Here is a 23558-nt window from a genome sequence, read left to right as displayed (position 1 = left end):
AAATGGGTGACCACTGGGATGTCCAGCTTCTTTTGGCAGACCGAGCATAGGTACTCAATGAATAGGTCTCCCAATCTACGTTGGGTCTTACCCATGTACAGGAGGCCACACTGAGAGCACCGGACACAATATATGACCCCAACAGACTCACAGGTGAAGTGTCACCTCACCTGGAAGGGCTGTTAAGGGTCCTGATTGGTAGTGAAGGAGGAGGTGTAGGGGCAGGTGTAGCACTTGTTACACTTGCAAGCATAGGTGCCAGGAAGGAGACCAATGGGAAGGGTCAAATAGACAAGGGAGTCAAGTAGGGAGCGATCCCTGTGGAAAGCATAAAGTAGGAATGGGAGAGAAAGAAGTGCTTGGTAGTGAGAACCCGCTGGAGGTGGCAGAAGCTTCAGCCATGAAGGGAGGTGGGGTGGTAGGTGAGGACAAGAGGAACCCTATCCTTGGGAGGGTGGCAGGAGAATGGGGTAAGAGCAGATGTGCATGAAATGGAAGAGATGTGGTTGAGGGCAGTGTGGAGTAAGGGAAGCTCCTTTCTAAGGGACACCTCCTTCATTCTAGAATGAAAAGCCTCAACCTGAGAGCAGATGCGGCAGAGCTGGAAGAATTGAGAGAAGCGGGTGGCGTTTTTCCAGTAATGGTGTGGGACGAGGTGCAGGGCAGGTAGCTGTGAGAGTCCATGGGTTCGTAATAGACATCCGTGGATAAGCTGTCTCTGGAGATAGAGACAGTGAGGTCGAGAAAGGGGAGGGAGGTGTCAAAAATGGAGCAAGTGAATTTGAGGGCAGGGTGGAAGTTGGAGGCAAAGTGGATGAAGTCGATGAGTTCAGCACAGGTGCAGGGAGCAGCACCAATGCAGATGTCAATGTAGTGTAGGAAAAGTGCTGGACAGTTGTCCATGTAGGCTTGGAACATAGACTGTTCCACACAGCCAACAAACATGCAGGCATAGCTGGGACCCATGCGAGAGCCCATGGCTACCCCTTTAGTTTGAAGGAAGTGAGAGGAGCCAAAGGAGAAATTATTCAGAGTGAGGACAAGTTCTGCTGGGTAGAGGAGTGTGGTGGTGGAGGGGAATTGGTTAGGTCCGGTGTCCAGAAAACAATAGAGAGATTTGGCCTTCCTAGTGGTGGATGGAGGTGTATGCTGACCCACCATCACATCAGTAATTCATCAATAATAACTTCTATTTCTTTACTATTGACAGATAATTGCACTGCATTGGTTCCTGGTAATGCCGGCAAATATTATAAACTGGTTCTCAGTGATAAGAAGGGAGCATGTCTTTCAATATGTGATTCAGCAAGGAATGACTCAATGAAGTGTGGAAATGGAATGTGCGGAATGACAAACAATGGACCCTTGTGCTAGTAAGAATTGACAATCATTGTTCTCTGAATATTTTCATATCTTTGCAGCCTTAATAGTATTCTTCAGTGCAGTAAGGTTCCACAGCCATGAAATCATGAAGCATAAATAACTTCATGAAGAGTCCACACCATTTCCTTTCTTAGATGAAATTCTTAGATGGAGTGGATTTTCCAATGCAGTCTGGGTTCAATGTTCAAGGATCTGCAATATCTCGAGTCTCTAGATTTTATGAACTGTTGAACATTATTCATATTGATATCTAAACAAATTCCTATTTTACTATTTTTAGATGATACTTTGCAATGTACTACCATTTTTCTGTGGGCCTTTGTTAGAAAGAATGTGACCTCAAGTGTCCAGTGAAATTTCTTTATGGTTCGGACTTCATTAGGAAATGAATTTGGACACTTGAAATATGCCCAAAACACTGTCACTGCTCAGACAGAACAGGTGCATCCGTTCTAATAGCTGTGCAATTGTGGCAATGTGGGATGGGTTTTCAGCCCTGAGGACCCCAAAATACAAAACCAAAAGCAAGAAAGTTCAGTCTATAATAATGATCTTTTTCTTCACTTTCTTCCAGTTGCGATGTGAGTCGAGACTACTGGTACTTTGGTGCTCACTGTGATCATGCGATTCATAAGAATGGACTGATCGCTGGTTTATCAGTGACACTAATTGTACTTCTCCTTGGCCTTCTGGCTATTATCATCTACAACATAAAGTTTCGCAGGACCATAAAGCAATTTGAAAGCAAAGGGTATAGTAAAATATGTCCTTATTAGTATTTTTATGTAATTATAATGTTTTCATTCTGGAGATCCTGAGGATAGCAAAGACATCTCCTGAAATAAAATTTCCGAAAACTGAAAACTCTTGAAAAGTTACTAAGTGAGCACTTGAAGAACCATAACCTTCTGCTCTCCTTCTGTACTGTAAGTTGTTTCTCTGACTAACCAAATGACTGAACTTCTGGCTCCAGTATCTTTACATTCTTGTAAAAATAGATTCAACGGATCTTGAAAAAGGCTTTAATATACAAGAAATTAAATGGAAAAGAGTGTCAGGCTGAATTCTGAAGAAAGTTAGGCTAGACTTGAAGTTCAAAGTTCAACCAGGATCTGTTTGAATGTCAGAACATGGTCAAGGGGCTTGTCTGCATTTTTCTTAAGTTCTGAATAGAAAGGAAATTGTAGTTCCAAAAATGCAAATAGATTGGCAAAACCAGAATTATTGAAGGGATGTGGGAATAATTATGCAAACTGCTTATCTTCTCGTCATTTTTTTAAGCTTTAAAGGATTATGGTAACGTGAACTGTGATATGTTGAGTAACCTTGAGCAGTCCTGTTGAACAAAGTACAGAGCCTTGTCTAGTACAAGGTAGTGGTAAATTCAAAGCTAATCTGTAAAGCAGCATTTTGTGTGAGCCAATGGTCAATCAATGAATCAGCTTCCACTGGAGTTAAAATTCATTCAAATTGAGTTATTTTACCACACAGTGAACTTGGGTCTTGGTGCAGAAAAGAAAAGAAATGGGTGATAAGATCGGAATCAGAGGGTCGTTTCTCAGAATGAAGGCTGATGACTCGCAATGCTGTCTTTGGAACCCTGGTTGTTTGTTATTTATATCAACAATTTGAACGTGGATGCATAAGGCTTGATTAGTTTTTGGATGACAACATTCGGATGTGCAGTTGATGGTGAGGAGATTGCTGGCTGATCTTGATCATTTAGGCGAGTGAGCTGAGGAGTGACAAGTGGATTTCAATACAGATAATTATGAGGTTATATTATGCAGTTTGGAAAGTGAAACCATTGTCGGACTTGCTGTATACTATAAATAAATAGGGTACTAGGGATATAATGGAACAATGGGTCCTCGGAGTACAAGTACTTATTTCATTAAGAGCAGCATGACAGGTAGACAGGGTGGTGAAAAGGGCATTTAGCATATTGGCCTTCATCAGTCAGGGCACTGAGTACAGGAATTGAGTTAGAGAGTCACTCGACCGTAAGACACTGCAACAGAGATTTGATAGAGGTGTATAAAATTATGATGGGTGTAGATAGAGTGAATGCAAGCAGGCTTTTTTCACTGAGGCTGGAGGAGAAAAAAACCAGAGGACTTGTGTTAAGGGTGAAGGGGGAAAAGTTTAAAGGGAACATTAGGGGGAGCTTCTTCAACAGAGAGTGGTGGGAGTGTGGAATAAGCTGCCAGATGAAGTGGTAAATGCGGATTCACTTTTAACATTAAGAAAAACTTGGACAGGTACATAGATGAAAGGTGTATGGAGGGATATGGGCCAAGTGCAGGTCAGTGGAACCAAGCAGAAAAATGGATCAGCACAGCCAAGAAGGGCCAAAAGGCCTGTTTCCATGCTGTAATGTTCTGTGATTCTAATTAGACCATTTGGCCCATGAAATTTGATCCACCATTTCATCATGCGTTTTTTTCTCTCTCAATCCCAGTCTCCTGTCTTTTCCACCTAACTTTTAAAGTCCAGAACCTGTTGCATAATCAACAGCCATCTTTGGCTTCTGTGGCAATGAATTCTACCCCCGGCTAAAGAAATTCCTTCCAATCTCTATTCCAAATGGATGTCCCTCTATGCTGAGGCTGTGTCCTCTAGTCCAAGACTCACCAACAACAGGAAAAATCCTCCCGACATCCACTGTATCTAAGCCTTTCAATATTTGATGTTTTAGTGAGATCTCCCCTAATTTTCCAGTACTCTGGTTAGTACAGGCCCAGAGACTATTAATCTTTTCATTCCCGGAATGATTCATGTGAACCTCCACTGGATCCTATCCAATGTGAGAACATATTTTCTGAGATAAGGGGCCCAAAACTGCTCGCAATACTCCAGGATTGGTCTGACTGATGTCTTATCAAGCCTTGACATGACTTTTATGTTCTTGTCCTTTCAAAATAAATGTTAACATTGCAGTTGACTTCCTTACCACTGACTCAACCTGCAAGTTAACCTTCAGAGAATCCTGCACAAGGACTCCCAAGTCCCTTTGCAGCTCTGATTTTCAATTTTCAGTTCATTTAGAGAATAGTCTGCTCCATTGTTCCTTCTACCAAAGTACATGACCTCACACTTCCCTGAACTATATTCCATGTGTATCTTTGCCCTTACCCCTCATCTGTCTGTCCTTCTACAGACTCACTGTGTCCTCAGAACCACCTGCTCCTCTACCTATCTTCATGTCATCTGAAAAAACTTGGACACAAAGTTATCCAAGTCATTGATATATAACATGAAAAGAAGCGGTCCCTGCACTGACCCGTTCAGAACACCATACAGCAAACCGGATAAAGCCCCTGAGATTTCTATTCTTTCCCTTATGACAGAGAGACAAACTTTTCATGTAGTTATTTAATTATAGGTATTCGGTGATAAGGCCAATCAATGTAGTCATTTGCAAATCTGATTAGCAGATTGGAGCTGTGGGTGGTGACACAGTCATGGGTTTACAGAGAGTAAAGGAGGGGGCTTAGTACACAGCACCGAGGGGCACCTGTGTTGAGGGTCAGAGGGGTAGAGGTGAGGGAGCCCACTCTTACCACCTGCTGGTGATCTGACAAGTCCAGGATCCAGCTACACAAAGTAGGGAGAAGGCCGAGGTCTCTGAGCTTCTTGTCAAGCCTGGAGGGAATTATGGTGTCGATTGCTGAACTGTAGTCCAAGAGCAGCATTCTCACATAAGCATCCTTCTTCTCTGGAAGTGTAAGGACGGTGTGTAGAGCTGTGGCTATTGCGTCAGCTGTCGATCGGTTTTGTCGGTAGGTGAATTGCAGGGGGTCCAGTGTGGTGGCAGCAAGATGCAGATACAGTCCTTGTCCAGCCTCTCAAAGCATTTGATTATTATTCAGATGAGTGTGACAGGACACCAGTCTTCCAGACATGTTACCTTGGACTTTTTAGGTACCGGAACCATGGTGGATGTTTTGAAGCAGGAGGGTACTCTACACTGGGAGAAGAAGAGATTAAAAACATCTGTAAACACACCAGCCAGCTGTGCTGTGCACATCCTGAGCACTCACACTGGGATGCCGTCCGGTCCCGCAGCCTTGTGAAACCTCAGCCTCAGAGATGACCAAGCTGCCGGTCACATCAGCTGTAAGTCTCCTCAGGGGCTCAGTATTGGCGACATTGAATCGACATAAAAAGGATCTAGCTCGTCTGGGAGAGAGGCGGCGATGTTGGCAGCATCATCGCATTTAGCTTTGAAGTCTGCGATGGTGTGCAGAACTTGCCATCAGCTGCGTGTGTTGTTGGTGGAGGGTTGTGTCTGGATCTTCTCCCTGTATTGTTGTTTCACTGCCCTGAAGACTGCGCAGATCGTAACTGCATTTCTTGAGCTCCTGCTTCTTATCGACCACATAAGCTCTGTGTCGCGCGGTAAGTGTTGCTCGCACGGCACTGTTGATCCAGGGTTTCTGGTTTGGATAGACCCTGACCGATTTCTGGGGGACAACATCCTCGATGCACTTCCGGATGAACCTTGTGACCCCATCCGTGAACTCAGAGACATCCCTATCAACAAAGACACTCCAGTTGACATCATCAAAGCAGTCCTGTAGCATGGATTCCGATTGGTCGGACGAACAGTGGACAGTTTTAACTATGGCCGCCTCTTGTTTCAGCTTCTTCCTGCACCTTGGCAGCAACAAGATGGAGGAGTGATCTGATTTTCTAAATGGGGGTGAGGGAGCACTTTGTAAGTGTTGCGGAAGGGAGAGTAGCAGCGGTCAAGTATGCTGTCTCCCCGTGTGCTCACCTGGATGTGTTGACAAAACTTCAGAGAGACTTTAGTCAGCAACGCTCTATTAAAGCCAGTGGCGACGATGAAGGCAGCCTCCGGGTATGCAGTCTCCAGTGCTGATGGTCTCGTACATTTCCATAACCTGGTTACTATTCAGAGGCCTTTATATAACTCCCATCGTGGTCTCTTCACCCTTGCAGTTTCTTAAATCTACCCACGAAGATTCTACATCTTCCAATCCTATGTCACCTCTTTCTGAGGATTTTAAATCTTTTTTTTTACCAACAGAGCCTCCACACCCCCTCTGCCTACTTGCTTATTCTTTCGATACAATGTGTTTCCTTCTATGTTCAGCTCCAAACTATGACCTTCTTTTGGCTACAACAACTTACCTGCCAATCTCTAACTGCGCTAAAAGATCATCCACCTTATTGCATATACTACATGCATTTAAGTATAACACCTTCAGTCTGGTATTCATCAATTTTGCCCCCAGGTTACACTTCAACTCAGTTTTGCTCGATCATCTGCCTGTTCTTCCTCACAGTCTCACACTGCATCTATTTGTATAAAACTGTCCATCTTCAGCGCCATCACTCCAGTACCCATCCCCCAGCCAAATTATTTTAAACCTTCCCCAAAAACTCTATCACACCTGTCTACAAAGATATTGGACCCCCGGGGTTTGTGTGTAACTCGGCCTCTTTGTGCAGGTCATACCTTCCCCAGAAGAGATCCTAATGATCCAGAAATCTGAACCCTGCACATTGCACCAGTTCCTCAGCCACACATTCATCTGCCAAATCATCCCATTCTTACCCTCACTGGTGCGTGGCACAGACAGCAATTCAGAGATTATTACCCTGGAGGTCCTGCTTTTCAGCTTTCAAACTAATTCCCTACCCTTTTCCAACCTATGTTGTTGATACTAATACATACCATGACCTCTGGCTGCTCGCCCTCCCCATTTATAATGCCGTGGACGCGATCCAAGACATCCCTGAGCCTGGCACCTGGGAGGCTAAATACCAGCTGGGTTTCTTTTTCAGGTCTACGTAATCTCCTGTCTCCTCCTCTGACTATGGAATCCCTTATCACTATGGCACTGATCTTCTCCCTCCTTCCCTTCTGACCCGCCGAGCCAGACTCAGTGCCGGAGACTTATTTGATTCACATTCTCCCTGGTAGGTCATCCCTTCCCAACAGTACCCAAAGCAGTATACCTGTATTGATTGTAACAGCCACATGGGCACTCTACACTGGGTGGCTATTCCCTTTCCCACTCTTGACAGTCACCCAGGTACTTGCCTCCTGCAACCTAGGGATGACTATCTCCCTGTAGCTCCAATTTATCACCTCCTCATTCTCCCATGTGAGCTGAAGTTCACTGAGTTGCAGTTCCAGTTCCTTAACACAGTCTCTAAAGAGCTGCAGCTCGATGCACTTTGTGTAGATGTGGTTATCATGGAGTCTGGATGTCTTCCAAAGTTTCCACATCTCACACAAAGAACATACTGTAGCGGTGTGCTACACGCAGCGCTAAAATTACGACACGGAGTCGGTAACTGCAGTTGAAGGAAAAACTTTATTCGAAATCCTCAGCCTCACTTTTAAGCCTCTCTCAACCTGCCCCCCGTGGCTCAGAGGCTCCAAAGCTCTGTGCTCGCAAACCCCCGTAGGCTATCTAATTGTGAGCCGGTTCGGATGTGCCAGGAAATGGGTCGCCACATAACCCCCCCCCCCCCCCAGAACCGGCGATACACCCCCCAATGTCCATTCTGGGATGCACTAGCATTGCGGCGTCAGCCAAAGCTTCCTTCGTTTGAACGAAAGCGGCGGCGGACTCCTCGTCCCAGGTAATGTCCTTGCTCAGACCCGACATCAGGGCGAACAGGGGGTGCATGATCCGGGCAGCTGAATGGAGGAAGCGGCGGTAGAAATTGACCATACCTACGAATTCCTGAAGGCCTTTGATCGTGGTGGGTCGGGGAAAGTGGCGGACCGCATCTACCTTAGCGGGCAGAGGGGTTGCTCCGTCTTTAGTAATCCTGTGGCCCAGGAAGTCAATGGTATCAAGTCCGAACTGGCATTTGGCAGGGTTGATTGTAAGACCGTACTCACTCAGTCGGGCGCAGAGTTGACGGAGGTGGGACAGATGCTCCTGACGACTGCCGCTGGCTATGAGGATGTCATCCAAATAGATGAATGCGAAGTCCAGGTCGCGTCGCACCGCGTCCATTAACCGCTGGAACGTCTGTGCGGCATTCTTCAGGCCGAACGGCATGCGGAGGAACTCAAAAAGGCCAAACGGGGTGATGAGAGCCGTTTTGGGGACGTCGTCAGAATGCATTGGGATTTGATGGTATCCCCGGACGAGGTCTACCTTGGAGAAGATCCGTGCGCCGTGCAGGTTTGCTGCAAAGTCCTGAATGTGCGGCACAGGGTAGCGGTTCGGTGTGGTAGCCTTGTTCAACCTGCGGTAGTTGCCGCACGGTCTCCAGCCCCCCGTCGCTTTGGGCACCATGTGCAGGGGGGAGGCCCATGGGCTGTCGGACCGCCGGATGATCCCCAATTCCTCCATCCTCTGGAACTCCTCCTTCGCCAGTTGGAGCTTGTCTGGGGGAAGCCGCCGAGCGTGGGCGTGGAGGAGTGGGTCGGGATGTGGTGCTGTATGCCGTGTCGGGGCATGGCCGCTGTGAACTGCGGTGCCAGAGCCGATGGGAAATCCGCCAGGACCCTGGTGAAGTCGTTGTCGGACAGCGTGATGGAGCCGAGGTGAGGGGCTGGCAACTGGGCTGCACCCAGGGAGAACGTCTGAAAGGTCTCGGCATGGACCAGTTTCTTCCTGAGCAGGTCGACCAGTAGGCTGTGAGCTCGCAAAAAATCCGCACCCAGAAGCGGTTGGGCTACGGCGGCCAGTGTGAAGTCCCACGTGAACTGGCTGGAGCCGAACTGTAGCTGCACCTGACAGGTGCCATAGGTCCTTACTGTGCTGCCATTCACGGCCCTCGGGGGGTGACCCGGTGCCCTGCTGCGGGTGTCGTAACTCGTCGGAGGTAAAATGCTGATCTCAGCCCCAGTATCGACCAAAAACCGGCGTCCTAACCTTCTATCCTACACATACAGGAGGCTATCCCGATGGCCAGCCACCGTAGCCATCAGCGGCGGCTGGCCCTGGCGTTTCCCGGGAACTTGCAGGGCGGGCAACAACGGCGGGCTTCTGCACCCCACCGCTGGTGGTAGAAGCACCAGTGTTCATTGGGCCGGGGATTGGCGGGCTCTGCGGCCGGGCCTGGACTGGTTTGCTGCCGGGAGCGTGGCTGGGAGATCTGTGCGATGGACGCCCCGCTCACCTTTTTGGCGTTCCACAGCAAGTCCGCCCGGGCCGCCACCTTCCGGGGGTCACTGAAATCCGCGTCGGACAGCAGCAGGCGTATGTCCTCGGGCAGCTGCTCCAGGAATGCCTGCTCAAACATGAGGCAGGGTGTGTGTGCGTCGGCGAGAGACAACATCTCATTCATTAAAGCCGAAGGAGGTCCGTCGCCCAAGCCATCCAGGTGCAGTAAACGAGCAGCCTGCTCGCGCCGTGAGAGTCCGAAAGTCCTGAGGAGCAGGGCTTTGAATTCCGTGTACTTGCCATCTGCCGGGGGCGACTGTACGAACTCCGCGACCTGGGCCACTGTGTCCTGGTCGAGGGAGCTCACCACGTAGTAGTAGCAGGTGTCTTCTGAGGTGATCTGGCGAACGTGGAATTGGGCTTCAGCTTGCTGGAACCATAGGTCCGGGCGCTGTGTCCAGAAACCCGGCAGTTTCAACGAAACCGCATGAACAGAGGCGGCGTCGGTCATTTCTGGTCCAAAAATCGTTTGGACCGTCGGGGTCACCAATTGTAGCGGTGTGCTACACGCAGCGCTAAAATTACGACACGGAGTCGGTAACTGCAGTCGAAGGAAAAACTTTATTCGAAATCCTCAGCCTCACTTTTAAGCCTCCCTCAACCTGCCCCCCGTGGCGCAGAGGCTCCAAAGCTCTGTGCTCGCAAACCCCCGTAGGCTATCTAATTGTGAGCCGGTTCGGATGTGCCAGGAAATGGGTCGCCACAATACCACTAACTTTGCACTGAGTGCAAGAGCTATGTACAAATAGATAAATAAAGAGAAAAAAAATGTACTAGAGCCTCACTTATAACCTCTACCTGTGCTTGGTCAAGCCTATTCTTGCTAAAGCCTGTTGAGCCAAAGCACCCATCCCTAACATTGGCCCACTCCAGTAATGGCTGCTCCAACAATGCCACACTGCTTACATCTCTCCTCTGTTCTTATTGGCTTAAATAAAATTCAGTCCCAACAAGATTTGTTATTTTCAAAGGCTCCGCCTGACAGCAATGTCCCTCTCTCACTCACTGCTTCAAATTATGACTCACTCCCGATGAGACTCATTCTTTTCAAATGGCTCCCACCTTGCAATGCCATCTTTAGCACTACAGAACAGAAACAGGCACTTAGGCCCATCTCATCTGTTTTGGTCTGGTGTTCCGCCTTGTCCCATCCACTTCAACGGGGACCATAGCCTTCCATAATCTTTCTCATCCAAGTGCCTATTACCTCATTATCATCTAAATCATTACCATAGATGATAAACAACAATGAACCCAAATGTCAAAGTACCACACATGAGGCTGCTTAACAAAATAAGATCCCATAGTACTACAGAAAAGATATTAGCATGGATAGAAGATTGACTGACAGGAAGGAGGAAAAGAGTGGGAATAAAGGGGGCCTCTTCTGTTTGGCAGCTGGTGGTTAGTGGTATTCCACAGGGGTCTGTGTTGGGACAGTGTTATACAGTATATCAATAATCTGATGATGGAAGTGATGGCTTTCTGGCCAAGCATGCATTAAGTTATGTGGAGGGGCAGATGGTGTTAAAGAAGAGGGAGTCATCAGAAGGAATTAGGCAGATTGGGAGAATGGGCAAAGAACTTGCAATGGAATAGAGTGTCAGGAAGTGTATGGTCAGTCATGCACTTTGTTAGAGGGAATAAAGGCATACACTATTTCCTTTGGGGATTAAACTCAAAAATCAGAGGAGAAAAGGGACTTGGAAGTCCTCATATGGGATTCCCTAACCTGCAGACTGAGTCGGTATTAAGGAAGGCAAGATTGGACTGTAGGAAGGGAAGAGAGATAAATGGACAGATGTTGCATCTCCAGTGACATGAGGATCGGTGGGTGGGGAGGACAAGGGAACAGATGTTTGGATTAAGCGTGACTGGTTAAAGAGGTCCAAAAGAACTGACAGATTTGTGGACTTTAAAAAAATCAGACTCAATCAGGTTAGGCAGGGATGTGTGGCTGAGATAAAAGATCAGCCATATTGATGGCAGACCTTGCACAATGGTCAAGTGGCTTATTCATGCTTCTGTTTCTTGTGATCAAAGCTTTCCAATACTGGGAGTTATGTTTTGGTCTTTACTTGCTATTGGTTAAGGAACTTCAGGATTTTCCACAATGCCAATGTAAAGGTGACAATTTATCTCCTGATTAGCAGATAACGTGGAGAACATTGTTTCCATGCATTGCTCCTCTTGTCAATCCTGTTCAATAATAAATTACAACTACATGGTTTATTATTGAAGGTCATACAATCGATTTTCCATATCAGTTATTGTTAAGACAGTGCCTGTAGTGGAAGATTAATGTGCCAGTCACGTGTTTAGCTAGCCCCCCAGGGTCAGCTGCGTGTGGGTCAGTTGATAGTATTTTTGCCTCTTGGTCAAAAGATTGTGGGTTCCTGCTCCACTTCAACAACTGCAGTATGAATGTCTAGGCTCACACTCCAAAATCAATGGACTGTTGTTCATTTGGAAGTAACATTTTCAGGTGAATTGTTACACCAAGTTCTGTTTTGTTTTTCAGATCATAGTAAACGATTTCCTGTGGACTTTTGAAGGACAGCAGATGCTTTCTCTGCTGTGCTCTGACTAATATTTATTCCTCTATCAATATTGCTAAAGCAATAATCACTTTGATTTCTATGGAAACTTGCAAACTGGGGATTGGCTGATACTTGCCCTATATTATAATTGTAACAAAGTTCCAAAAGTACTGTACTGGAACTCTTTCATACAATATGCAGTGCTACGGAATCACAAATCTTTCTTGTTTTGCTTCCCTAACTCGAGCACTTCTGTGTTTTATAGGGATGAGCTAAAGAAAGAAATAATGGACAAGTGGGGAGATGATGAATGGGAATGGAGCAATTCTGGGATCAACATTGCCATTGAAAAAGGCACTGAAAATCTTGATGGTAATGCATGACTTTGATGCACGGAACAGTAATAAAATAGCAAGAAATCTATTTTAAATGGGCTGCTCAGCATAGAAGACACTGTGTTGCTTAAGTCAACTTTCTGTGTTTTCTCATTACTGATTCTGAAATTGGTAGGAAAGTCAAACATCAGAGAAACAAATCCTTTGGGCCACCACGTTCATGCCAACTTTCAACTGCCCATCTATAGAAATCCATTTTACCATTCTATGCCTCGGTAATTCCAGTGCTTGTCGAGATATTTCATAGATGTTGTAAGAGCCTTTGTCTCCAATACCCTCCTCAAGCAGTGCTCTTTAGATCTCAACCATTCTGTGGGTGAAAAATAGCTTCCTCATATCTCCTCTTAATGTGAACGCTCCTGAACTTAAATCTAGGTGTCCTGATTCTCAACAGCTCTGCCTTGAGGAAAGCTTCTTCATGTCTACCCTATGCAAGATGTTCCTCACGTTGTTAGCTTTCTCCTTAGCTTTCTTCACTCCATGAATGACAGACCCAGCCTATCCTGTTATTCCTCGTAACTGAGTTACTCCATCCCAGGCAACATCCTGGTGAATCATAAAAAATGCAAAGTGTTGAAATCAAAAATAAAACTGAAAATGCTAGAATATCAGAACATCAGGCTGCATCTGTGGGAAGAGAAACAGGGTTAAAATTTCAAGTTGAAGATCTTATGCTCGAATTAGGAAATTGAGAAAAAGAAGAAGGAACAAAGCAAGAGAGGCAAACAAATTTCACTGCAGAATGAATAGAGCTTTCTTTCTGGAAGAGAAGTGGCAGTAAATGAAGATCGAAATAACTGCTGATGCTGATTTTCATAAAAGTTCTCATGGAGCTATAGAAATTCAATTTAAGTAGTTTCAGTGTATCCCTGGGGTCTCTCCAAAACTTCAACATCCGACCAAAAGTAAGTCTTCTACAACAGACAATGTAATCTGTTAGCCAGCAACATTAAGAGCCAAGTCAGTAAAGTGGGAGCCATTACTAATGTTGGTTCTGGCCGTATTAAGTAAGACCTGGTGGAGAATATCAAAAAGCTGTGCCAGCAGGCTCCAAAGCCAGATCTGAAATTTAAGATCTTCAGTCATAGAACATACTTTAAAAAGGGAAATTTAAAAACAATTTAAACAGAAGGTAATACAGACTGGACAGTTAACAGAGAACAGCAGTGGGAAAACTTGAATTTTTTCATTGCTCCCAACAACGCACAGTTTACCATACATCTTCTCAGTGTTTACTCCATTCAGAGAAATGGGAAATCAGAGTCAGAATCGGAATCAGGTTGAATATCACCGGCAAATGTTGTGAAATTTGTTGTTATGCAGCAGCAGTACATTACAATACATGAGGGTAAAATCTGTAAATTAAAGTTAAAATGTACATACACTATATTATATATAAGAAACATCATAGTAAAGTAATGTTCATGAGTTCAATGCCCGTTCAGAAATTGGATGGCAGAGGGGAAGAAGCTGTTCCTGAATTGCTGAGTGTGTGTCTTCAGGCCCCTGGACCTCCTCCCTCATGGTAGCAATGAGAATAGGGCATGCCCTGGGTGATGGGAGTCCTTTTTGAGACACCACTCCTTGAAGATGTCCTGGTTGCTAGGGAGGCTAGCACCCATGATGGAATGGAGTGAGTTCTAGTGCCTGATGGAGCTGACGGCAAATTAGTGTCAATGCACTAATGATAGCAAACTATAATATGTTCTAAAATTAATTATAAGCCGAAAAAATCTTGACCTTAATGCTGATCTTAATTCTTGATCTGAAAGCTCCATCAAAAGAAGCTTTTCAGCTGAAATCCCATTGGTAAGTTTGAGGGACAATACACATCATTATGTTTTCTATAAGTCTGTGTGAGAAATCCAGTCCTTAAGAGTCACACAGGCCAAGGCTAATGAAATTGTGATGTTTTGAAAATCAATGCAAATTGAATTTTGCATCATTCACGGCTCTTCATCCGTGAGATCTCCAGCTTCAAAACAATGGCTCAGAAATTCATCCGTACACTTTATTTTCAGCATTCACTGTCTAATAAAGAGATGTTAAATTTATTAGAACCCACACAACATCAAAGGGCACTGCTCAGAAAATGCCTGTGTGGTGTCTATAAGGACATGAGGTGCCCTGACACACATCAGAAGCAAAACATTTGGGAGCTCTGCAGTAGAACCGAGTGAATTTTCTCAGGATGAACAAACCAATCTCTAACGAAAAATAGCCTCAATTGAACTTGACCAATCTGGGATCACAGTCACCACACCCTTAGGTAGTTTAAATAGGTCAGTCAACAGAAATTCTATTAGTTCTTCAAGAGCACAACTAATTCTGTGCTCATCAAATCAGAAAAAAAGTGACACCAACCTTTGTCTGAAAGTGAGGTCTCTCACTTTGTAAGAAAAAAGATGACGTGAGTTACCCTGTCGCAGGGTATCATAGTCATTCGCGAAACATTGTATAGTACCTGCAATCCGGGTTCAATTCCTGCTGCTGCCTGTAAGGACTTTGTATGTTCTCCAGGTGACACCGTGGATTTCCTTTTTCCTCCTACAATCCAAAGCCATACTGGTTGGTAGGTTATTTGTACATTGTAAATTGCCCTGTGATTAGGCTAGGATTAAGTTGTGGGAATAGCTGACTGACACAGCTCGAAGTGCCTATTCCGCACTGTATCTCAGTAAGTTAGTAAATGATCTGTGATTTCTGTAAAAATATGTATTTGATTTGATGATCATTGCTTGCATTTATATTCAGGTTCAATAGCTGAGGAGGAATCCTGCAGCAGTTCCGGGAGTTATACGACATCAATACCAAAGGGAGAGGTTTGTGTTTATATTGTGTATTGATGTTACAACTATGGACCGATTACAGTGTCACATGAAAACAATAACTTGAATTTACATAGTATCATTATTGTAAAGAACCACCTCAGTACGCTTAACAAGCAAATGACTAATCAAAAATTCAGCAAAGAATTGATTGCAATCCATAGGACAATGAAAGAGATGGATTTGAAGGAGAATCTCACAGGATCGGAAAGAGGTAGAAAGGTATAAAAAATATCAAAGCCAAAGACTAAGGTTTAAAATTGGTGCTGTACAACAGGTCAATAATTGAACATGCCTCAGAGCGATACAGTTTGCTGAGGTTGTGATTGGGAAATGGGAAAGGTGGCAGATGGTCTGGTCATGAAAGGACCTGAAAGCAAGGACAAGAACTTTATGACTGTCAAAGTACAAATTTCAAAGTAACTTTCTTATCAAAGTGTATATATGTCACCATATACAACCCCGAGATTGATCTTCTTGTGGGTATTCTCAACAAATCCATAGAATAGTAACTGTAACAGAATCAATGAAAGACCTGAAACTGTTCAACCAGAGTGCAGAAGACAAGAAACTGCAAATGCAAAAATAAGAAACAATATTAATAAACTAGTCAATAAGTATTGAGAACATGAGATGAAGTGCCCTTAACAGTGAGTTCATTGATTGTGGGAACACTTCAGTGATGGGGCAACGGAAGTTCAGTTATCTGCTTTGGTTTAAGAGCCTGGTGGTTGAGGGGTAATAACTGTTCCTGAACCTGATGTGAGACTGGAGGCTCTTGTACCTTTATCCCTATGACAGCAGTGAGTAGAGTGCATGTCTTGGGTGGTGGGGGTCCCTGATGATTGACCCTGCTTTCCTGTGACAGGAATAGCAAATATCAGTTTTTATCAGGAAACAGATCTGGTGTGTGAACCAGACTGAGAGCAATTTGACAAATAGAGAGTCTAAAAAAATCATATTAATGATGAGTGCAGAGAATAATAGCAGAGCTTTACTGAACTGTTCAACCATTGTAGTGAAAGTACACACAAGTTCCTTCTGAAGAATTCAGCTCCAGTCCTCCTTTTGACCCAGGTTGTAATGAAAATTCAACTAACATAATAAAGCACAAATTGTCTTCAGTGTGCAAGTCATAACTGGTGAATAGCTCTTCCAACAGCACTTGGCATCATTTTGTTGATGAAAGAAAGTCGACTTGGTTGGAATGACCAATTGGATATGTCCTGGTTTTAGACAAGTCTGGGAAATATTTCACATTGTGGAACAGATCCCAGAGTCGTCATAACACAGAAAATGTTTGGCTACATGTTCAGATAGATCTACAATCAGGAAATAAACTCATCCCATAACCTTTGCCTATCTATGACTCTCATCTAATCTTGCTGTCAAATGGAGCTAACTGATTGGATGAAAACTGGCATCAGTGATGGTGGCAAACACAGAACGAAGCCAGGTTGATCCAAGTTGGATCATCCACTCAGCATTCCATTCTGAAGATAATTCTGTAAGAGTCATCAGCAGCAACAACAATAACAGCTTTTTAAAATCCCAAAATAGTTAATAACAAGATCTAAACTGCCAAATTGCTTATGGGAACAGTTTAATTCCCATCACCAAATCATTCTCCTTGCTTGTGCATACTGCGTACTATGATTTATGGAGAAACATAATTCTGTCTGTGTTGAATTTTAGAAAATGGCCAGGACACTTCTCTAAGTGTAAACTCTAGAATATTCCATGGTATTGGCCATGGCATGCCAGAGGAGAGAGTGCTATAAAGATAAAATGGAAATTCTGCCTCCATCAAGTCATTGTACCTGTGATCAAGTGATCAGAATAGGACTACAAGGGTATGTCCAATACAAAGAAAAGCCCAAAAGTTCTGATAGAAAGTGACGTTGTAAGCAGGAAATATTTGTTTAAATGAAGTTTTTCATACTATGTTAATTTATCTCCCGTTGCATTGGAAAAGGGAAATCTGACCAAGTGAGCACTTCATCATTTGGGCTCAAACATTTGGAAATGCAGATTTCATTCAGGCTCCATTTTAAAGTCGAACATTTCAAATTATCTCAATACCTCGGCAACCTTCTATAGATGTGTGGTGGAAAGTGTGGCTGCAATACGGCTTTGAGCGGAAAATGACTTTGAGCAGAAAACCTACTAAAGGTAGCAGATTTGGACCAACACATCATGGGTAAAACCCTCCCAACCATTGAGCACCTCTGCAGGAAACATTGCTTGAGTAAACAGCATCCATCATCAAAAATCCTCACCACCCAGGCCGTGCCATTTTCTCGCTGTTGCCATCAGAAAGAAGGTACAAAAGCCTTAGGGCTCTCACCAACAGCTTCAGGAACAGTTACTACCATCAGTCTCTTGAACAAAGGGGGATGGTCCATTGACCTTGTTTACATTTACTGATCTATAGATTTGCTAAGTATGCCTGCATAAAAAGAATCTCAGTGTTGTATGTTGTGACAAGTATTTAATCGGAAGGACAAGAAGGAAGGCATAGGCAGTGGTCTGACTCTGTTAGTAAGAGATGGAGTTACATCTTTAGAAAGAGCTAACGTAGGATCAGATAATATTGATTCTATGTGGATGGAATTAAGAAACTCCAAGGGTAAAAAACATTGTGGATATCATATATAGGCCTTCAAATGGTAGCCAAGATGTGTTCCAAAGGGAGCTGGAAAAGGCATGTAATAAGGATTGTTACGTACCCCGTAACTGGGTGTCTGACCAGCAGAGAAAGAAGAATCTGTTGGAGTCTGGTGGTACCAAACTAAAGGTGTTTATTAGTAAACTACACAATATAATATCAAAAATGCAAATATACATATAAAACAAGTTAGCAGTAATAAACCTAAAAGTGTAGGAATAATAATAATCAATAATAAACAAGCTCTATCGATGTCTAGGGGTAAATGAATTGTCATAGGAAAGTATAGAGTTCAGTTCATAAATGCTGAAGTAGTTATGGTTGTTGTATTGAAATCGTTGGAGAGAGAGAGGTGTAACGGCAACAGTTGCAGCAGGCAAACCTTTTTGTGGCTTTCTTAATCCGTCATATCATTGTGGTCATTCAGTTATGATCTCTCTGGTCTTCAGCTAGACCGTTCTTCTGTGGTGGACTCGTCACTCTGGCGTGACTGGACACACATACAAGTCCCCACCAGCCCTGTTGTAACACTGTGAGCTTTACTGACCGATCTCCTGGTTCGGTCTCCGAAGCCCCCACCTTCCCGTGGGTTTCCAACACTCAATCAGTGTCCACTGGTGTATCTGAAGGGTGTCTCTACAGACCTGTCTTTTTATCCCCACTCACGGGGTCACAGCTATCCATCAACTCTGAATGACCGTGTCCATCAAATCAGGCCACTCCTGCTGTCTCCTGAGGAATGTTAACGAGCAAAGTCCTTGTAGTGGATGGTAAACAATCCAGGAAGAGTCATAATACAGTAAATCAACAGTTTCTCTTCCCCTCTTATCTGTAGCAAATGTTCTTGCCTGGGCTTTATCTCTCTCTCAGTAGCAGCATAACAACAACAATAGTTCGTAGTTCTCAGGAAGGAGGTTGGGAATGGTTAACTCTGCACCCCATTGTCCATCAGATCTGTTCAACACTCATAACAGGATAATAATACAGTTATAATGGGGGACTTTAATATGCAAGGGGATTGGGAAAAATCAGTTTGGTGTCAGATCGCAAGAGAGGAAATTGTTGAATGCCTATGAGATAGCTTTTTAGAGCAGCTTATGCTTGAGCCTGCTTGGGGAAAGGCTATCTTAGATTGGGTGTTGTATAATAACCCAGATCTTATGAGGGAGATTAGGTAAAGGAACCCTTAGGAGTCAGTGATCACAACATGATTGAATTCATGCTGTAATTTGAGAGGCAGAAGCATAACTCACGTGCATCAGTATCACAATGGATAAAAGGGAATTGCAGAGGTATGAGAGTGGAGCCTGCCCAGGGGGATTGGATGAGGATACTGGCGGGGATGATGGCATAACAGAGATGGCTGAAGTTTCTGTGAGTAGTTTACAAAGTGTAGGATAGATAAGTCCAACAGAGCAAGAAGTTCTTGAATGGCAGAGGTAGACAACTGTGGCCGACAAAGGAAGTTAAGGTCTGAGTAAAAGCCAAGGAAAGGGCATATAAGGTAGCAAAAGGGAGTGGGAAGGTGGATGATTGGGAAGCTTTTCAAGTCCAACAAAAAGCAACTAAAAAGCTATAAGAAGGGAAAAGATGTTTTTTTCAGTTATATAAGGGATGATTGATAAGTTTGTGGCCTAAGGCAGAAGGAGATGAATTATACAGCTCTCGTTACATGCACATGCAGTTCAACTCTGAGTGATTATGCAGAAAGTTTGAAGTTAGTAACTCATCAGGGGAGATTGATAAGTTCATGGCCAAATGTAGAAGGAGATGAGTTATTAACCACTGGACGAAGTGTGTAAATGTAGGAGGGGACTATGTTGAAAAATAAATGTGCTAGGTTTTCTAAAATTGACTCCTTCTACCTTAAGCCACGAACTTATCAATCAGTCCTCGTATAAAGAGTAAAGGAAGGTGAGAGCTGATATTGGATCACTGGAAAATGATGCTTGTGAGATAGTAATGGGGGACAAAAAATGGCAGATGAACTAAAGGGTACTTTGCATCTGTCTTGACTGTGGAAGACACTAGCAATGTTGCAGAGTTCTGTGAGTGTCAGGGAGCAGGAGTGGTGCCATTGCTATTACAAAAGGACAGGTGCTAGGCATACTCAGAGGTCATAAGCTGGATAGGTCACCTGGACCAGATGGAGGACATTCCTGAGGCCTGGGAGAAGGTTGCTGAGGAGATAATGGATGCGTTGGTCAAGATCGTTCAAGAATCTTTTGATTCTGGCATGGCCCCGAGGACCGGAAGTCTGTGAAATGTTACTCCACTCTTTAAGAAGGGAGGAAGTCAAGAGAATGGAAATTATAGGCCAAACAACACACACAAAATGCTGGTGGAACACAGCAGGCCAGGCAGCATCTATAAGAAGAAGCACTGTCGACGTTTTGGGCCAAGACCCTTCGTCCTCGTGTTTGCCCTGGAAATTATAGGTCAGCTAGGCCATCCTCAGTGGATGGAAAAGTGTTGGAGACTGTTCTTAAGGATAAGGTTTCGGGTACTTGGAGAATAATTATAAAATATGTCAAAGTCAGCATGGTTTCTGTGAAGGGAAATCTTGCCTGACAAATCTGTTCTTCGAGGAAGTAACAAGCAGGGTGGAAAAAGGAGAGGCAATGGATGTCATTTACTTGGATTGTCAGAAGGCATTTGATAAGGTGTCACACATGAGGGTGCTTAGTAAGACAAAATCCTATGGCATTCCAGGAGGGATACTGGCATGTATAGAGGAATGGCTGACAGGCAGGAGGCAGCCAGTGGGAATAAAAGGGGCCTTTTCTGGTTGGCTGCCTGTGACGAATGGTGTTCCTCAGGGGTCAGTAAAGAGGCCACTGCTTTTCACATTGTTTGTCAGTAATTTAGATAATGGAACTGATGGCTTTGTGGCAAAACTTGTGGATGATACGAAGATAGGTCGAGGGGTGGGGAGCAATACGACTGCAGCAGGACTTAGACAAATTGGAAGAATGGGCAAGAAGTGGCAGATGGAATGCAGTGTTGGGAAATGTATGATATTGCATTTTGGGAAAAGGAACAATAGTGCAGACTATTATCTAAATGGAAAGAAAATTCAAACATCAGAGTTGCAGAGGGACTGAGGAATCCTCGTGCAAGACTCCAAGAAGATTAATTTACAGTTTCTCTTCAGAAATTCTCTACAGTTTTGGACCCCATATCTCACAAAGGATGTATTGTCATTAGAGAGTCCCGAGGAGGTTCACGAGGAAGAATGCAGGGAGATCTCATTGAAACCTACTGAACGTTGAAAGGACTAGATCAGGTGGATGTGTAGAGGATGTTTTCTATGGTGGGGGTATTCAGAACTAGAGGGCACAGCCTCAAAATTGAGGGGCGACCCTTTAGAACAGAGGTAAAGAGGATTTTTTGCCAATGAGTAATAAATATGTAGAATACTCTGCCACAGACTGTGGTGGAGGCCAAGTGCATGGGTATACTTAAGGTGAAAGTTGATCGTTTCCTGATCAGTCATGGCATGAAAAGATATGGTGAGAAGGCAGGTGTACGGGGTTGAGTGGTATCCGGCATTAGCCATAATGGAATGGTGGAGCAGACTCGATGGGCTGAATGGCCTAATTTTGCCTCTATGTCTTATGATCTTATGGTCTGGTCTTATATTAAATTTTGCTTTGAACTATGAGATTTAACAATTTCCTCTTGCTGATGTTTGATCTGCCTCCAGTGCAGACAGAAAAAATACAACATGTCTCATTCCAATTAAAAATGTTAGCACAAGAAATTGTAATGGATATCATTTTTAGAAAAAGTGAAATATTTGATACAGAGAAATAAATAAATCAATTTTTCTTTTCAGTTGAAAATCCAGATGCCAAAGATGAATATGGATAATTTCTGCAATGACGTGTAATATGTACAGATGAAACTGCTGGAATTTTGATCATGTACACGGTCTTTATTTTGCTTGAAAGTATTTGTTTGTGCTCTGCAAATATAATATGTGTACCTCTTCATGATTTAAATAAAACATACTATGTTATACCAATATAATCGAACAAAATCTAACCAGAGTTAACTAAAGTAAAGTGGCAATGGGTCCAAAAGTATTAATTCTCTGAGCTATGCAAAATCAAAATACATTTCCTTAAGAGATGTAAAGAAATTTCTCAACATCCTCTATTAAGCATGTTTCTGTACTGGTAATTTGATGATGACTGAGTTCAACTGATTGCATTATATCGTATAATTAAAAAGGAATGGATCAAAATGCCATTGTTTCCAACTTCCAAGTTTCATTAAAATGCTGAATAGTAAATAGCCTTTAAAAGGCCAACATATATCTCACCTATTATGAGACAAATACTCGATACTGTGTTGCTAATGTTGTTTCGCTATTCAAGAAGGGAATAATCCTGGAAACTATATACCAGTGTGTGTCACAAGAAGTTACTTGAGGGTGATCTTTCAGCTTTAGTTCTTCAAGGCTTCAGTGAAGAGAGGCTTCTTTCGGAGAAAGCAAAAGGAGAGAAAAGCTCAATTTTTTTTTTCTAAACCTTCCTTATATCTGCTCAGCTAGGACAGTAGAGATGCCAGGTAGGATAGAGGAGTGCTAAGTCTTCAATGATGTGTGAAGGCTGGGAGATCTCCAGTGTCCCTGACAACTACAATTGTGAGAAAGGCTAATGACCTAAAGCCGAGAGGACACCCAACCGCTGATATGCCTGGAAATGAAAATAAGGTCTGATGTTGCAAAGATTGATACACTATTGGAACCTGGAATGTAAAATCCATGTATCAAGGTAAACTAGATGTGGTCAAAAATGAGCTGGCGAGACTAAACATTGACCTATTGGGAATTAGCAAACTGAAGTGGACTGAAATGGGTCATTTTACATCAGACAGTTACCAGATCTTCTACTGTGGGCAGAAACATACAGAGTAAAAAAAGTAAAAAAAAAGTAACAAAAGTTAAAAGAAAGTACCAAAATCAGTGACTGGATACAACCCCCAAAATGATAAAATAATCACAATATGACTTCAGGGAAAGCCATTCAACATCACAGTGATCTAAGTTTATGCTGCAACCACAGATGCCAAAGAGGATGAAATTGTCCAGTTTCATGAAGAATTGCAGCTCCTCCTGGATATGACACCAAGAGAGGATGTAACATTTATCATTGGAGACTGGAATGAAATCGCAGAGCACCGGGAGAAACAAGCAACTTTGCCCTTGGAGTACAGAATGAAGCAGGACATCGACTTCTAGAATTTTGCCAAGTTAACTCTCTGGTTATAGCAAATACCTTCTTCCAACAGCCTAAGAGGCAGCTCTATACATGGACATCACCCGACGGTCAACACCGAAACCAGATTGATTATATACTTTGTAATCAGAGATGGAAAAGCTCTGTACAATCAGCTAAAACAGGACCAGGAGCAGACTGTGGCTCATACCATGAACCATTGGTTGTAATATTCAGAATGAAACTGACGAGGATCAGGAAAGCCAATGTACCAGCAAAGTTTGATGTTGATAGCATCCCTCAAGAATATGCCATGGAGGTGAAGAACAGATTCCATGATTCAACCTGGTAGAGAGA

General features: G+C 43.7%; 1 protein-coding gene across 1 annotated transcript; it reads left to right on the top strand.

The window, feature by feature from the left end:
* The first annotated feature begins 1329 nt into the window (after nt 1–1329).
* LOC132397016 (mucin-3A-like) lies at nt 1330–21908 on the top strand. The gene is made up of 5 exons (XM_059975236.1): nt 1330–1373; nt 1958–2134; nt 12351–12457; nt 15235–15302; nt 21815–21908. The coding sequence occupies exons 1-5, from the start codon at nt 1339–1341 to the stop codon at nt 21866–21868; spliced, it is 441 nt and encodes a 146-aa protein (XP_059831219.1). The 5' UTR covers nt 1330–1338; the 3' UTR covers nt 21869–21908.
* The last annotated feature ends 1650 nt before the right edge of the window (nt 21909–23558 follow it).

Source organism: Hypanus sabinus, chromosome 7 (genome assembly GCF_030144855.1).
Source record: "Hypanus sabinus isolate sHypSab1 chromosome 7, sHypSab1.hap1, whole genome shotgun sequence".
In the NCBI taxonomy this organism is placed as follows: Eukaryota; Metazoa; Chordata; class Chondrichthyes; order Myliobatiformes; family Dasyatidae; genus Hypanus; species Hypanus sabinus.
This window is presented reverse-complemented; position numbering and strand designations above follow the sequence as displayed.

Coding starts and splice junctions, on each gene's coding strand:
- LOC132397016 (XM_059975236.1), top strand. CDS start 1,339: ATGTGCGGAATGACAAACAATGGACCCTTGTGCTA. Junction 12,458..15,234: donor AGGCACTGAAAATCTTGATG/GTAATGCATGAC, acceptor ATTTATATTCAG/GTTCAATAGCTGAGGAGGAA. Junction 15,303..21,814: donor CATCAATACCAAAGGGAGAG/GTTTGTGTTTAT, acceptor TTTTCTTTTCAG/TTGAAAATCCAGATGCCAAA.